This window comes from Mastomys coucha, unplaced genomic scaffold (genome assembly GCF_008632895.1).
Source record: "Mastomys coucha isolate ucsf_1 unplaced genomic scaffold, UCSF_Mcou_1 pScaffold18, whole genome shotgun sequence".
Lineage (NCBI taxonomy): Eukaryota > Metazoa > Chordata > Mammalia > Rodentia > Muridae > Mastomys > Mastomys coucha.
In genome coordinates, this window is record NW_022196900.1 from 79,841,710 (window position 1) to 79,856,501 (window position 14,792).

Consider the following 14,792-nt stretch of genomic DNA (forward strand, 5'->3'; position numbering starts at 1 on the left):
ACCGTCGAGAGAAGAAGTCCAGGTGTTCGGTCATTATTGCTGCTGGTAGGCAGCAGAAGCGCCGCACACAATTGAAGTCAAGAGGCTACACCCATCCCTGAACACAATGGCTACAGACACTACTTCAAGCAGACTTCAGAAAGAATAGACTCCAGAGAGACTTGCTGTCCAAGACTCTACAGATATTTGAGACATATCTTGGCGCTAGCTACATGGGCGAATGGTACATTTCAGAACCCTGTGGTCCACAATCCTAACAGATATCCACCTAAGACAGAGACACACGCCGAGAGGCTGTGTTTTGGAAAAAACACGAAAAGAGCCCAGTTTGTAGAATCAAACTAACTACACGTGACCTTGATGATGGGTAAAGATGTCTGCCAGAGATAACAAATACCCAGGTTAATTCTGACTAAATGGCCTTAACCCTACTTTCATATAATACACAAGGGCGAGATGTTGGGGTCCCTCAGCTGCAAGACATGGGAGCTTGCCACTGCAGACTTAACTCATGCCTTCTGTGCCTGAACCAAAGACTCACTACTATGAGTTCCACCTTTGAAGACTCCAGAACTGGTAGGTATACAGCCTGAGGACATCTGTAGTCGACCTCCTCCTCCACTGTGGACTGTGCCTCCAGCCACTCCCCTGAGCTGAGACCTGCGGGATGTCCTGTGTCTCCACCGTCAGCCCAGCAGCCAGCTTCCCTTGGACTTCCCCCTGGACTTTGTTTAGACTCTTCCTGACTCCTCCCGAATTCCTTATGTTATTCAAATGTCGTTGTAACCTAGAGATTCAGTTATGCTCTCTTGTATATAAATGCTGAACCCCCAAAGTAAAGAAGAGCCTTGATTAGAAACCCTCAACTTGGCTTCCTGTCCTTTTGTTCTCGAACTCTCCCTGAAACTGCGGGACAGTTTCATATCACTACTGTTATAATTAATTTTCCTTAATCTACCATTTGAAATGTAAAATTTCAAAAACATACCAAGAGATAACAGTAAAAGCCATTATGTACCCAGCACCCAATTTCACTACCTTGCTTCATCCACATGCCTACTTTACTCCTCCCCTATTACTATATATTCAAAAAACCCACAAATATTTTCTTCATAAACATTTCAGTAACTGTCTCTAAAGTGTATCCTTTTTAACATAGTTGCACTAAGTTGCATAGTTGACCTAAAATAGTAACTCTACAGTAATGTTTTTAATTATATACTTTTTTTATTTGATCTGTTTTTGTGAGATGAGGTCTCACATAGCCCTGGCTGGGATGGAACTCATGATGTAGGTAAGAGCCACAAAGTCCAGCTGCTCCTGCCTTTATCGCCCAAGTGCTGGATAGGCCTGACCCACCATGCCCAGCTTCTAATTAAGTACATATTTAAAAAAAAAAAAAAAAAAGTCTTTTCTAAAACTACCTAATCAAAACTACATTCTTCCAGTAATATCATGTTTAGTTTTGCTTTTCTCTTACAATACAAAACCAATGTAAGTAAAACAATTCTCTATAATCAAAGCAGAGAAATGAGGAAAAGGTAACTATAAACTGAAAAGGCTAATTAGGCTCACAAACCAGTATACCAGCTGCCCTCATTCTGGCCCCAGCCTTATATAACTACTCTCTTGAAACTTGTAGCTTACAGGACTCCAAGGTGTGAGGAAGGACACTGGTATGGAGTTCACTTCCTCACTAACTGGATGGGCAGGAGATTGGTGGTAGAAGCCAAGATGGGAAGATGAAAGGGTTTTCAACAATTTTCCTTGTTTAAATGAAATCAAATATTCTAGGTATTGATGGCTGAAAGGAGCAGAGTCCTGAGAGAAGGAAGGGGCCAAGGAGGCCTTTGTCTGACATCAAAGCACACTGCTATTAGCCTGTTCCATTGAGCTTTAAATCCAAGTCTACTTAGCACTCTGCATACCATGCCTGTCAGCTGCCTTGAAGCATCCTGCTTCTACATTAACTCTTTCTTGACAAAGGAAATTTCAACTGTACCACTAGCCAAAAAAATCAGGCCATAGTTGCCTTCTATTATCTAAAACATGCACCTGGTCGGGATAGGCATCAGCTACCACGTCTGAGAAGCAGCACACTCACTCAGGGAAGGTTGTGTCGTCAAAGCCACAGGAGCACATCCTGAGCCAATCAGCAGGAGAGAGAACAAGTTTTGCTAAGACAGACGCCACTCTAACTCACATTCTCACATTATTCTCTGAGATGTATTACTATTGTAACACATTATAAACAAAATACAATAAAAGCAAAAGATCCTGAGGCAGGAGGTGTGAGCCAGGAGGTGAGCAGTGGTCGGCCACCACGCTCCTCACACTCCCACTGTCTACAGAGGGAGCTCGCACTCAGAGCAGATACTTGCTGGGAGTCCCACTCCTCGTCTACAATGCCCGTGGGGTCAGAATGTGCTGCTCTCTCCCTTCCTGGCTGCTGCTGTGACTAGTTGGCAAGTAAGGGACAAGCGCTCTTAAGACACATATCATACAGAGACTATGAAGGTTTCATGCCATGTGGCTTGAAGGATTTTCACTTTGAAGAAATTTCACATTTAACCTAAGAAGTTATTTCTTAGGAAACATGTTGATCCATAGCCCCATTATGAGCACAGAGCCTCAGAAGCATGTCAGATGTCTACATGGAGACTCAATCATTTAGTTTGTAACATTTGGCTCTTCCAGAGTAGCCTAACTGAACTTGGCCAAGAGGTAGAAGTAATGGATGGCTGCTCAGAAAATATCACATACCAATGTGACTCACAGATCAAACAGCAAAAGAATCATCCTACTATTAAAAATACCAAGCTATAGATCACTCACTGCCCAAAAGATTCTCCAATCAATCTTTTAAGATTTCTCAGAGAATTGCAAAGAACCTTACTGCCTAGAAGACACAGCCGATAGAAAAGTGCCATTACTATGCATGGCTCAGTATCCAGGACTGATATGCACCAGGAGTTCTAAACGTTCCCACTTCATCCTTTCTGAAGTCTTACACTTAGTTTGTGCGTGGTGCCTCGCACCTTTAATTCCAGCACTGGGGAGGCAGAAACAGGCAGATCTCTGTGAGTTTGAAGCCAGCCTGGTCTACAAAACAAGTTCCAGGACAGCCAGGGCTACACAGAGAAACCATGTTTCAAAAAAACAAAAATGGGGGTGGGGAGAAAGTCTCACTTTGATTATGACCATCTTATATGAATCTTACCTAATATTATGACTAGTCCTTACTTCAACTCAGCCCTAGACTTTACTTCAACTATTCAGCATCTACTCCATTAAATAAATAAATAAATAAATAAATAAATAAATATTGCCTCTGGCATTCTTACCCAATAAATCCCAGATACTGGCACCCACAGCTCCCTGCCTTCTTTCCTACCACAACGAATACTCTTATTTTATTCCAGGCTAGCAAAGCCTCCAACTTTACTTATTTATGTTTTTTAAGTTAGCATATTACTGTGTATGGGCACACATGTCACAGAGCCTGTAGGGAAATCAGAATACAACTTTATAGAGTCAGTCTTCTACCTTTACATCAGTTCTGAGGGGTCAGACTCAGATCACTAAGCACCAAGTACGTTTTACTCACTAATCCATTTTGCCAGTCCTTCTGTTTTTATTTTTTCCCTCCATAAAACAAGCTCTTACATATCTTAGACTAGCCTTTAACCTATAACTCACTATGTAGTAGAGAATAACCCTGAACTTCTGAACCTTCTATATGCATCTCATGAATGATGTGATTACAGGCATGTACCACAAAGCACAGTTTAGTGGTGGTGAGGACCAAACTAGAGCTTTGTGTATGCTAGGCAGGCATTCTCACAATGAGCTACACATCCAGCCTAAGAGATATTTTCAATGGTGTATCCAAAAGTAGTAACAGATGGTACTGAGATGGCCTATCAGAGAGCCAATTAATCACCAAAGTAGAAATTGCAAACAAAGGTCACCTTAAATTTTGAGTTTATCCTTACCCTCATTGTGTTGGTGTCAAACAGGCAGGTTACCTTTCTAGATCAGGGCAGTTTTGTAATTAGTATCATTTGTCCACAGCTTTGCCAAAAACTAACCAAACAAACAAACAAACAAAAAATCCAAATGTTTGGCATCTCTAAAGTTTGTATTTCATATGCAGCAGAGGCCAATATGCCAATAAAAATTCAACCATGAATGGCCTACAGCTACATAGTGTGTTATCCAGAATCTTCCTGTGACCTTAGTTGAGTGTCCAGATTTCTGAATTCTGTTTTGAACACAGCAGTTACTGTTGCCTGACAAGACATGTTAAAGCCCTAAACAAGTTCAATCACAAGATAAACTTTGTAGTTTTGAACTTTCAAACTGTCCCATCTCATCCACTCACTCTCCCTTTCTCTCTCTCTCCCCACTCCTTCTCTCCCCATCAATGCCCCACACTCCACATCCCCTAATCTCCTTTAATCTTAGCACTAGAAGCAAAGGGGGAAGAGCCCTCTCCTTCCATACAAACACTCAGTGAGTGCTATCATTAGATATACCCTCATAGGGAAGCAATTGCATCAGCTCTGCTAAGAACACCACTCTCCAGAGAGAAGAGCAAGCACGCTGTAGACAACTGCCACACTCCCCAAGCCTCCAAGATCCCTCACACCCCCATGCTAATGTTAGAAATTAAGCTAGGCTTCCCTTTACCCTTTGTGCTACATCTCAACTTCTTGAAGGGGGCAAACAAACCAACAGCCCTGACTGAGTGTAAGGAATGCCCAGCACTGCACCTTGAAAAGTAATCCTACCAGATAGCTTCAGCAACTATGCTATATGGATACTCAAAATCTGAGATTTCCCCAGAGCCAACAAGACTTGGTTTTAAGCATCAAGGGACAGACTTGAAATAGAATATGCTTGCTAACCCCTAGCCATCACTAACTCACCCTCCCCATATAGGAGTAAGTTTGAAATACTCCAAGATCCTTACTGCTTACCACACTCCACTTTGATATGCCTGAGAGGCAGGAATCCAAAAGACAGTTTGATTACCCCAAGTACACCACCCACCTCCTCCAGACCCCACGATCAGTATGGCTTGCCTCCAAAGACAGGGTACCATCCTCTTCTGAGAAGGGTGTGGAGGTCTTTTCAGGTTCTGTATCTTCAGACCGGATCCCATGCAGGCGCAGCCCATCGCTGCCATAGCCAGAGGAGGATGGCAAAATGCTCATAGTGATGCCACTGACAGATAAATCACTCTGCGAAGCAGGCATTATGAGTTCTTTTCGGGACACGAGACCCACATGGATAGGCTCTGTGTGAATAGGGTCTCCTGACTGTTTGGGTATTGATGAAACAACAGAACACTTAGCAATCCGAGAACCTGTGTGAGGGGCACTTGGAACGCTCTTGGTTCTTCCCCCCACACTCCAGCCCTTTGAAGGTTGGTCTTGATCTCCTGGGTCAGAGGGGTAATCTATCCGAGGCAAAGTGCTGCTCCGAGATCGGAGCAGAGTGCCTCCCTGCTCCACTGCAGTCTCTCCCTGCAAAGGCAGCAGCACAGCCCTGCTGCTGCAGGATGCTGTCCTCGGAAATTCCACCAGTTGGCTCACAGACTTCTCACAGTTCCTTTCTGCTGGGTTATCAAGCAGGTGAGCAATGACTGTCATACCCTCTTCTAGGGAATCCCAGGCCCCTCTAACAACTGATGACTCATTCTCCAACAAAAGGTGAGCAGTTTGGATCTCTGCTTGGAATCTCTCCTTTACCTGTACAATCATCCCTTGATCGCCCACCCCTGAGTTGGGAGCCGAGTCTCCAGGCAGCAAAATGTCTGATGGGGGATGCTCTGCCCCTCCCACTCCGTGCTCCTTTGGGAGACTCGCTGTTAACTTCGTTAGGGTTTCAGTCTCTTCAATGACTCCAGTGCCTTCCAAAGCTTCCTCCCTGTGAGATGCTTCTGGAGTAAGGATTTTCTTCCCTCTCCACTTCCTTTTGAACCGAACCCTCTTCTTAGGAGAGATGGGAGCCTTCTCAGGAACAGCTATGGACTCTTTCGGCTCCTTAACACAGCCCAATGAATTTCCCATTTCTTTCCTCTCTCAATCTCAGAAAATAAAGCAGTTAAATCAGTCCTCAGATCCCAGAGAAATTCCAATGTCGGCTTCATCGGACTCGATGCACATTAAAAAAAAAAAAAACAAAAAAACAAAAAACAAAAAAACATGCACTATGCCGGCAAATCCTCCAATCCTTTCTCCCTCCCTCCCCGCCTCTCTCTGTCTCTTCCAGCCGCTCGATTCAGACAGCCATCTTACAGGCTCAGAGCTGCAACAAGACAAATTTCAAAGCATCTCACTGCAGTTCAGAAATCACTTGACCTAAAAGCAGACAGAAACCGGATTGGCTGCTGCTTCCTCTCTCCAAATATGAGGTAATTGGAGCACTGCCCTCAGTAACACAAACAGAACGCAAAAAGGAGCTAGAAACCAGGGAGAGGGAGGAGGGGAGATCGTAAGAGTAAATGGAAAGGGGAGGGGAAAGGAAGAGAGGTACGGTGGAGAGAGGAGGAGGAGGAGAACAATATCAAAGGGGGTGGGGGCAGCAAACCAGCTCAGCTGGTACTAACTAGCAACGGAAGGGAAGGGCCAGGTAGGCAAGACCAGAGAAGCCACAATTATGGCTCCCAACCTACGAAATATGGTTTAATCACTGCTCCAGAATGCCCAAAAGAAAATAGCAAGCAAGATATACATAATCAAATTTTAACCTAAGAGAGACTAGAGCCCACTCCTTCCATAGAAAAGGAACAGGGACATGAACAATCTAGCCTCCTGTGGCATATATGACCACCTCCAAAGAGAAACATCTACTAATTCCGATGGCCAGAAACATACTGATGAAAAACCTGGAAATTGGTTTTGAGTATAGTATATTAAGCCTCATGGACAGGTGATCATTTGTCAATACAATATAAAAGTCAGACAACAGTATTTGACATAAATGTTCAATAGTAATCACCAACACTGCCTTTGCCACAGTTAGCTATCATATTTTGAGTACTTGCTATGTAACAAGTGCTATGTGAAGATACACGTATATATAACATATTATATATATATGCATATATATAATGTAACAGGATAATATATATTATTCTGTTATATTCTCACAGCTGCCATGTGTGGCTCAATTTTTAGGTAAAGAAAAGTAGGATTTGAGGAAGCTGATTAACTTGCCCAAGTTGAAATAACAGGGGGCAGGGGAGACACAATCAATTTAGGCTTCATTTTAACCAGACAAAATGGTTGATGTGTGCAATCTCAGCTACTGGGATACTAAGAATTTCAAAGCATGTCTGAAGCTAGCCTGGACTACTGAGTGAAACCCTGTCTCAAAAATACCTATTCAGAATAAAAGAGAAACTTTTCATTTCAGCTCTATTAATTACTAGAGGGAGGAAAATCTGTTTTCTGCTGCCATAAAACAAGAAGATATTCCCACAGTTCTAAACTAGCAACTATACTCTGCAGCCAAGCAACAAGAAATACCCCTTGGGGAGAGCTGCTGTGGGACTGAAGCCCAGGTGATTTTCACTCAGACAGATACAGAGAATGAAGTCTGAATTATATTTTAAGTGAGCCTCATAGACCACACCCTGTGCTATCAGCAGGATTCCTCCACCCCACTGTTTCCCTCATCCTGCCTAACAAATGAGAACATACTGCAATCTAAAGGCTCTCTGAATGGAATGGAAGAGGAGGTATGGATGTTTCTTCTCTATGTAGCAGTTTCTTTTTCATGTTCCTACAGTGCCAGGAATCAGAGGTCTTGTACATGCTGGAGTCACGTGCACCACCACTAAGCCACATACACACTGTACATGTGCGTGTGTACATGTGTAATGGGATTTTGATATGTTGTCCTGGCTAGCTTTGAACCCCTGAGCTCAAGGAATTCTCAGTTATGCCAGCTCTATGTAAGTTCAAAAAGTGTATACCAGCACAGCCCTGAAGCACAGCATATCACCTTTCCTGAAGACCCAAAACCAGTCCTCCCAGAAGGACAGCCCAGCTCCCGTGTAGCCCATCGACCTACAACTACAATCTTCTACCCTAAGTCTGTTACTAAAGCGACAGCAATACTGCAGCGCCATCTTATGGACATCACAAAAGACAGCAAGTCAGAGCATGGGAAACGCAGATTCAGTTCAACAGCAAAAATCATGACATTACAACCAAATTGTTCATGTATCCACCAAACCTTCACAAATCCAAAAGAGAAAACAGAAATAAGGAACTATTAAGCTTCATGCAGCAAGGTACAATTTTGATTTTCATTAGTGAAATATAAGCTAAAAAAAAAAAAAAATAGATCAACCTGGGATAAAAGAGACAGCTGCTTAACAGTAGAACTATCACTGCGGTGGGTTTCTCTAGGAAGCTAGAACTAAGCTTTTTTTTTTTTTTTTTTTTAACTTCTGTGAGTCTATTCTTTTCTAAATATGTCAGTTGCATCGTTTTCTACTACAGAGAAAAACTGGTCAAGACAGGAACAGAAATTTCAGAAGAGTGGAACTAGGTTCAAATTGCTAAGTGGCTTAACTAATTTACTAAGTGATTCAGATTTCTCACCTATAAGGTGTGGACACTACCACCCACGTAATGGGGTAGAAAGACAAGGCTAATGATATAATGTCTGTAAAGCACTTGGCTCAGTGCCTGATCTATAGCAAATCTCTTTTATTCCCATTTATGCCTGGAGCTAAATATTAGGAGCCATCCCTAGCTCCAACAGGGATTCCAATACACCTTCTTTTTCTTGACTATATTCTAAGGAAAGTAGGTAACCTCCAAGGTTTTCTTCTTAGACAGGATGCTTCCACTCCTTTACTGAGTTAACTGATTACAGGACTAATCTGGGCATGACCTTCACCTGGTACAGCCTATGAACATATGGCTATGCCTTCTCAAAAAGCAGGCTTTTGGGATCTACTTATTCAAGTCTTTTCATCTGGCTTTTTTGTAGTTAACTATTTATTACCCACAGTTCTCCTTGAGAGAAAACCAGAGTTAAAATGCACAGCCGTTCATTCACTCTGTGAACATGAATGGCACTTTATCATACCCTAAGTACTAAGCAATCATGAAGCAGAAGGAAGAGGAGGAGGGGGAAGAGAAAGAAGAGGAAGAACCAAATGGCATGGTGGTGAGGTGAAGGCAGAAGGATCCGAAGTTCAAGGATAGCCTGGGCCACAAGAGACCTGCTCTGGGAAGGAAGTGGGAACACACAAACTAAAAGTCCTCAACACCTCAAAATGGGCTTGAGCCAAACCTAGAGAAAAGACATTTTGTTATTGCTATAAAGGCATATGGCCCCAAGATACCAGTTAGTTAACTGCTTCAGTTTCCTCATTTGGACAATGCTTAATAATATTAATTAATTAATAAGCCATCATAGCCCATTTATCTATACAACCTATCTTCACAGCTTTTAGATGTCCAAATTCATGGAACATCCATCCACTTAATGAATATTCATTGACTGCTTATTTTATGACAAGCAAAGACAGTGAAGGCAACAAAGTCCTTGGCTTTGCTAAGCCTTACTCCTAGTGCAGGGATCAAGTACAAACCAACAAACAAAGTGCAATATGCCAAATAATAATATTACCTAACAAGTATCATAAGTCATATTGGAGTTTCCAGAGCAATTTGTAGATAAGCTTTGGGCAAGAAAAAGGAAGAAGGGCTGGTGAGATAGTGATTCAGAGATGTGCTGTGCTAAGTTAGCTATCTGCTTAAACTCGATTACTACAACCCCTCCCACACGAAGGTGGAAGGAGAGAAGCAACTCCATAAAGTTGTCCTCTGACTTCCACATTCGGCCTAGAATTCCAGGCCAGGTGTCTAGCCCCAGACCCCTTACTTCAATGGCACGATCACATACACACAGATGTTCACTGTAACAATGGCTCTTTATTCACACAAGTGAAGGCAACAAAGTCCTTATATTTAATTAAGTAAGTAAATGTGGCACAGCTGTGGGGTGTACCACTCACATCACACTCTATACATGCCAAGACGAACAAGCCATCACTGACAAACCCCATCAACCTTAGGGCTGGGTATTTAGCTTAGGAGTGGAGGATGGGCCTTACATGAACAAGGCTGGAGTGGGCACACTGGAAATAGAAAACATACAAATGCTAGCACAAACTGTTAGGATCCCAATCTGCTGTTAATGCACAAAATTGCATAAGGAATGATATTTGCCAACTTGAGAAGGGCATTTACCACAGAGCAGAGAGCAAGAAAACGATGTGTCTGAAATGTTCCGCTTCCTTAAAGAAAAAGAAGAGGGAAAATGCCTCAGAAGAAAAAAGAGCAAAATATTAACTTCTGTGTCATTGTAAAGCAACTATACACATAAGGACTATGTATGCATCCGATTCCTTGGAATTTTCAAAACTAAAAACATACGTTAAAATAAAAGAACTCCAACCATTTAGTACATATTTTAAAAATATATGTCAAAAGTATTTTAGAAACTGTAGTCTCTCTATAAAGATATTGGTACTACCAATCTTACCAGTACTAGTAACGTTTTAATCTGGAGCCAATCTCTATTTCAACAAAATAGTTCTTAAGATTAAAATCACCATCTATCATGCACATGTGCACAAACATCAGTGTTCTACTTCATCAACACCAATTGCAAAGACTAACTAGCTAGAACAGCTATTTTGCTGATCTCCTAACATCTAACAGCTCTACTCTGAATTTCTATGGATACAGCTACACAGTTATATACAGTAACACTATATTACAGTCTGTACGAACATGTAACCTTGATGAGAACATCTAATAAGTATACAGACAAGAAATGAATCTTCAAAGCTCAAGCCCGACAGAACCCCAGCACGGAGAAGGAAGCACACACAAAGTTCTGCCTTTATCAAGAAGCTCCGTGCACCTATGCCTGCTAGAGAGAGGAGATCAGTCTCCTGGGCATGTCCATCCCACACTCCAGGGCAGGTTCCATGCTCAGGAGCAGTTGGCCAGCACAACAGGAATCCATGTTTATTATGTGTATGTGAGGTTTTGTCCTGTCTTTTTCATTTGTTTTGTTTGTTTGTTCTTTCCACTGAGAGAGAAGAACATGAAGTTTTATGGAGAGGGAAGTGAGGGGAATCTTAGAGAAGCTGGGGGAGGAAAAGTAATACAATAAAAAAAAATTGTATAAAAAGTCACTAAAGTTTTTTTTTAAAGAAAGAAGAAAGCATTATCTCCACAGTGTTTAACCACAGCTCACTGGTTAAAGGTGAGCACTGCCAAGCCGGGTGATCTGGAGCCCACGGGTAGGAGAGAACTGTCTCCTCCACAAAAGTCGTCCTACCTCTATGCACACACTGCAGCCTGAGTGTGAATGCACATACATGCACTTAAAAGTAAAAGTGAAAAAATTAAATCACATCATTATTTATCATACTCCCATACCCAAAGTGGGGGGAACCCAAATGCCCATCTACTTATGAAGAAAACGAATAGCATCTACAGCTTGCCCTTTAACGAAATACTAAATAGCAGTAAAGCTGATTCATGCTGCAACCCAGCTGAAGCTGAACATCTTGTTAAATCAAGAAGCCCAGCGCTGAGGCGCATGCTTGCAGTGACACTGGTGTTTTGTTTGTTTTTTTTTTAAAGATTCATTAATTTGCCGGGCCATGGTGGCGCACACCTTTAATCCCAGCACTTGGGAGGCAGAGGCACGTGGATTTCTGAGTTCGAGGCCAGCCTGATCTACAGAGTGAGCTCCAGGACAGCCAGGGATACACAGAAAAACCCTGTCTCGAAAAAAAAAAATTCATTAATTTATTTTATGTATATAAGTATAGACTGTAGCTGTACAGATAGTTGTGAGCCTTCACCTGGTTGTTGGGAATTGACTTTTTTAGGACCTTGGCTAGCTCTGGTCAACCAGCTTGCTCCGGCCCAAAGATTTATTTATTATTATAAATAAGTACATTGTAGCTGTCTTCAGACATACCAAAGGAGGGCGTCAGATCTCATTACTGGTGGTTGTGAGCCACCATACATGGTTGCTGGGATTTGAACTCAGGACCTTTGGAAGAGCGGTCAGTGCTTCTACCCGCTGAGCCATCTCACCAGCCCGACACTGGTGTTTTTATGTATGTATATTACATACAACATATAACATGTATGTGTGTGTAGAAGGGAATAATTAAATTACTATTGCCAGGCATAGTGGTACCTGTGCTCCTTTACTCCTAGCACTCAGGAATAAGAAGCAGGGAGACCTCTGGGAGATCAAGGCCAGCCTAGTCTGCATAGAGAGTTCCAGGACAAACAGCCAAAGCTACAAAGAGAGACACTGTGTCAGTAGAGAGGGAAAGAGGGGAAAGAGAGAAAAGAGGAGAGATGGGGAGAAAGGGGAAGAAACAAAGGGAGAGAAAAAGGGGAGTGTGAGTGAGAATGTTTTAAAGCTGATGTCACTGGAACTCAAGTTCAGATCCCCAAGTTAGGCTAGCAGTGTACAGGCAACAGGAATACTGGACATTGTTAGAAGAGCCCCAAGGGATGCTATCAGCATCTTAATAAACTTTATAAGATTAGCCTGGCGGTGGTGGCACACACCTTTAATCCCAGCACTTGGAAGGCAGAGGAAGGTGGATTTCTGAGTTCCAGGCCAGCCTGGTCTACAGAGTGAGTTCCAGGACAGCCAAGGCTACACAGAGAAACCCTGTCTCAAAAAACAAAAAACAAAAATGAAACAAAACAAAACAAAACAAACAAACAAAAAAAAACCTTTATAAGATAAACATCCTGAATTCTTTAACAATCGTACAGGGGAAAAGACAGATTTGATACAATATATATGTATACCTATTTTGGATTCTAAGCCAGATGAAACTTATTTTTAACAAGCGAGATGACTGGGCACATCATAACATTGATGTGATGGTTTTATGAAGTATTAAAATTTATGACATGAACTTATTGTGCCTTGCTTAAATAAAAGGACTCAATCTTTCAGAGATACACACCAAAATATTTACAGAAAAATTATACAAGGTCTGAGCTGAGGTTTGAGAAGTGAATTGTACTATAAATGAAATTATGATTATTACGAGTTAATTCTTAAACTAGATGTTGAATATATGGTAATTCTTTACTATATTTTTCTACTTCCAAAATTATGTGCATTTTACATCAAAAAAAAAATGTTTGCAAAGCTGAAAAGATTGCTTAGCTGTTGAGAGGGCTGACTGTAGATCCAGAGGTTCAATCCCAGCACCCACACCAGGGCTCCCAACCATCTGTAACTCTGGTCCCAGGGAATCTGACACCCTCTTCTGGGCAGGCATGCACAGGCATATATGCAGACAAAACACCCATATACATAAAATAAACACAATTTTAAAATTAAAGAAGGCATGTTTATAGTCTTAGGTATAATGCCTCCTGCCTGCATGCCAAGCAACCTGCCGGGCAGCCACGCCCTCAGCATGGAACACCTGGAAACGGGAAAGAAAGCTTCTGACTGGGCTGCTCAGGAAAGCATCCACTCCATTATGCTCATCTCTATTGCCACATCTTCAACTGAGAGGCAAGATTTTTAAGTTTCCCTCCTTTAAAGGAGATTTAGTTGCTGTCAAGCAAAACAGAGACATAGCACGTATCATTATGTATACCTATGAGTATACTATTAGGTGTTCACAGTGAGAACATTTTATGTCAAAACAAAACAGCAGCAACCTCCCCATGCCCTCACAACCATCTCTATTCATAAGGGTTTCAGAAGGTAACTATAGTCCCTTATAAAAGGCTCAACAAAATTTTTGCTCCTACTCTAAAGGATATAGTCACTTAGCTCAGGTTCCCAGCTATTCTTATATTCAAACCTTGCCTGAAAACATACTGTAGTTCTACAAAAATACATGCTAATTCCACGCATTCCAAACCTTACTCATGCTGCAGAATGCCAGCATTGGCTCTAAACCAAAGTTCTAAGAAACAAGCCTGTGATCTCTGAGAATTTTCTCAGGGTTTAAGGATTCCAAGATACCTGCTGCTCTGCCTTCAACCAGAAGATGGCGCTCCATTGAAGATTGTTCTCCAACTAGGACATCACACATGCCTCACCTCTGTGCTTTCTTCACACCAGCTGAAGGATGCTCCCCTCAGTCACATTCCATGCAGAAACACTTTGCTAGGCTGGACTAAAACTAACTTAAAAAGAACATTCTTTCTTTTTTTTTTTTTTTGCCGGGCAGTGGTGGCGCACGCCTTTAATCCCAGCATGTGGGAGGCAGAGGCAGGTGGATTTCTGAGTTCCAGGCCAGCCTGGTCTACAGAATGACTTCCAGAAAAAATCAAAAAAGAAGAAAGAAAGAAAATTCTTTTTACTAAAAGAGAGTTGTTCTTTTCTTTTTTTCTTTTTTGGTTTTTTTTTACAGACAAGGTTTCTCTGTGTAGCTCTGGCTGTCCTGGAACTCACTCTGTAGACCAGGCTGGCCTCGAACTCAGAAATCCACCTGCCTCTGCCTCCCAAGGGCTGGGATTAAAGGCGTGAGCCACCACAGCCCAGCCGAGAGTTGTTCTTTTCTAACAGCAGTCCAGACTTTAAAGAATTTGTGCCAATTAAGAAAAAAAACAGAGCTGGAAAGTGGTGGCGCATGCCTTTAATCCCAGCACTTGGGAGGCAGAGGCAGGCGGATTTCTGAATTCAAGGCCAGCCTGATCTACAGAGTGAGTTCCAGGACAGCCAGGGCTACACAGAGA

The 14,792-nt window shown here is 42.2% G+C and overlaps 2 protein-coding genes across 21 annotated transcripts in view; both read right to left on the reverse strand.

Annotated features, from left to right (window-relative positions):
* LOC116096585 (microtubule-actin cross-linking factor 1) overlaps positions 1–14,792 on the reverse strand; it is a 353,064-nt gene that overhangs the window by 182,194 nt on the left and 156,078 nt on the right. The gene's annotated exons all lie outside the window — the stretch shown is intronic.
* LOC116096586 lies at positions 896–11,690 on the reverse strand. The gene has a single exon (XM_031378582.1). The coding sequence runs from the start codon at positions 6,075–6,077 to the stop codon at positions 5,034–5,036; it is 1,044 nt and encodes a 347-aa protein (XP_031234442.1). The 5' UTR covers positions 6,078–11,690; the 3' UTR covers positions 896–5,033.

What these genes read in the sequence shown, in the direction of transcription:
- LOC116096586 (XM_031378582.1), bottom strand. Translation starts at nt 6,077, where the DNA reads ATGGGAAATTCATTGGGCTGTGTTAAGGAGCCGAAAGAGTCCATAGCT.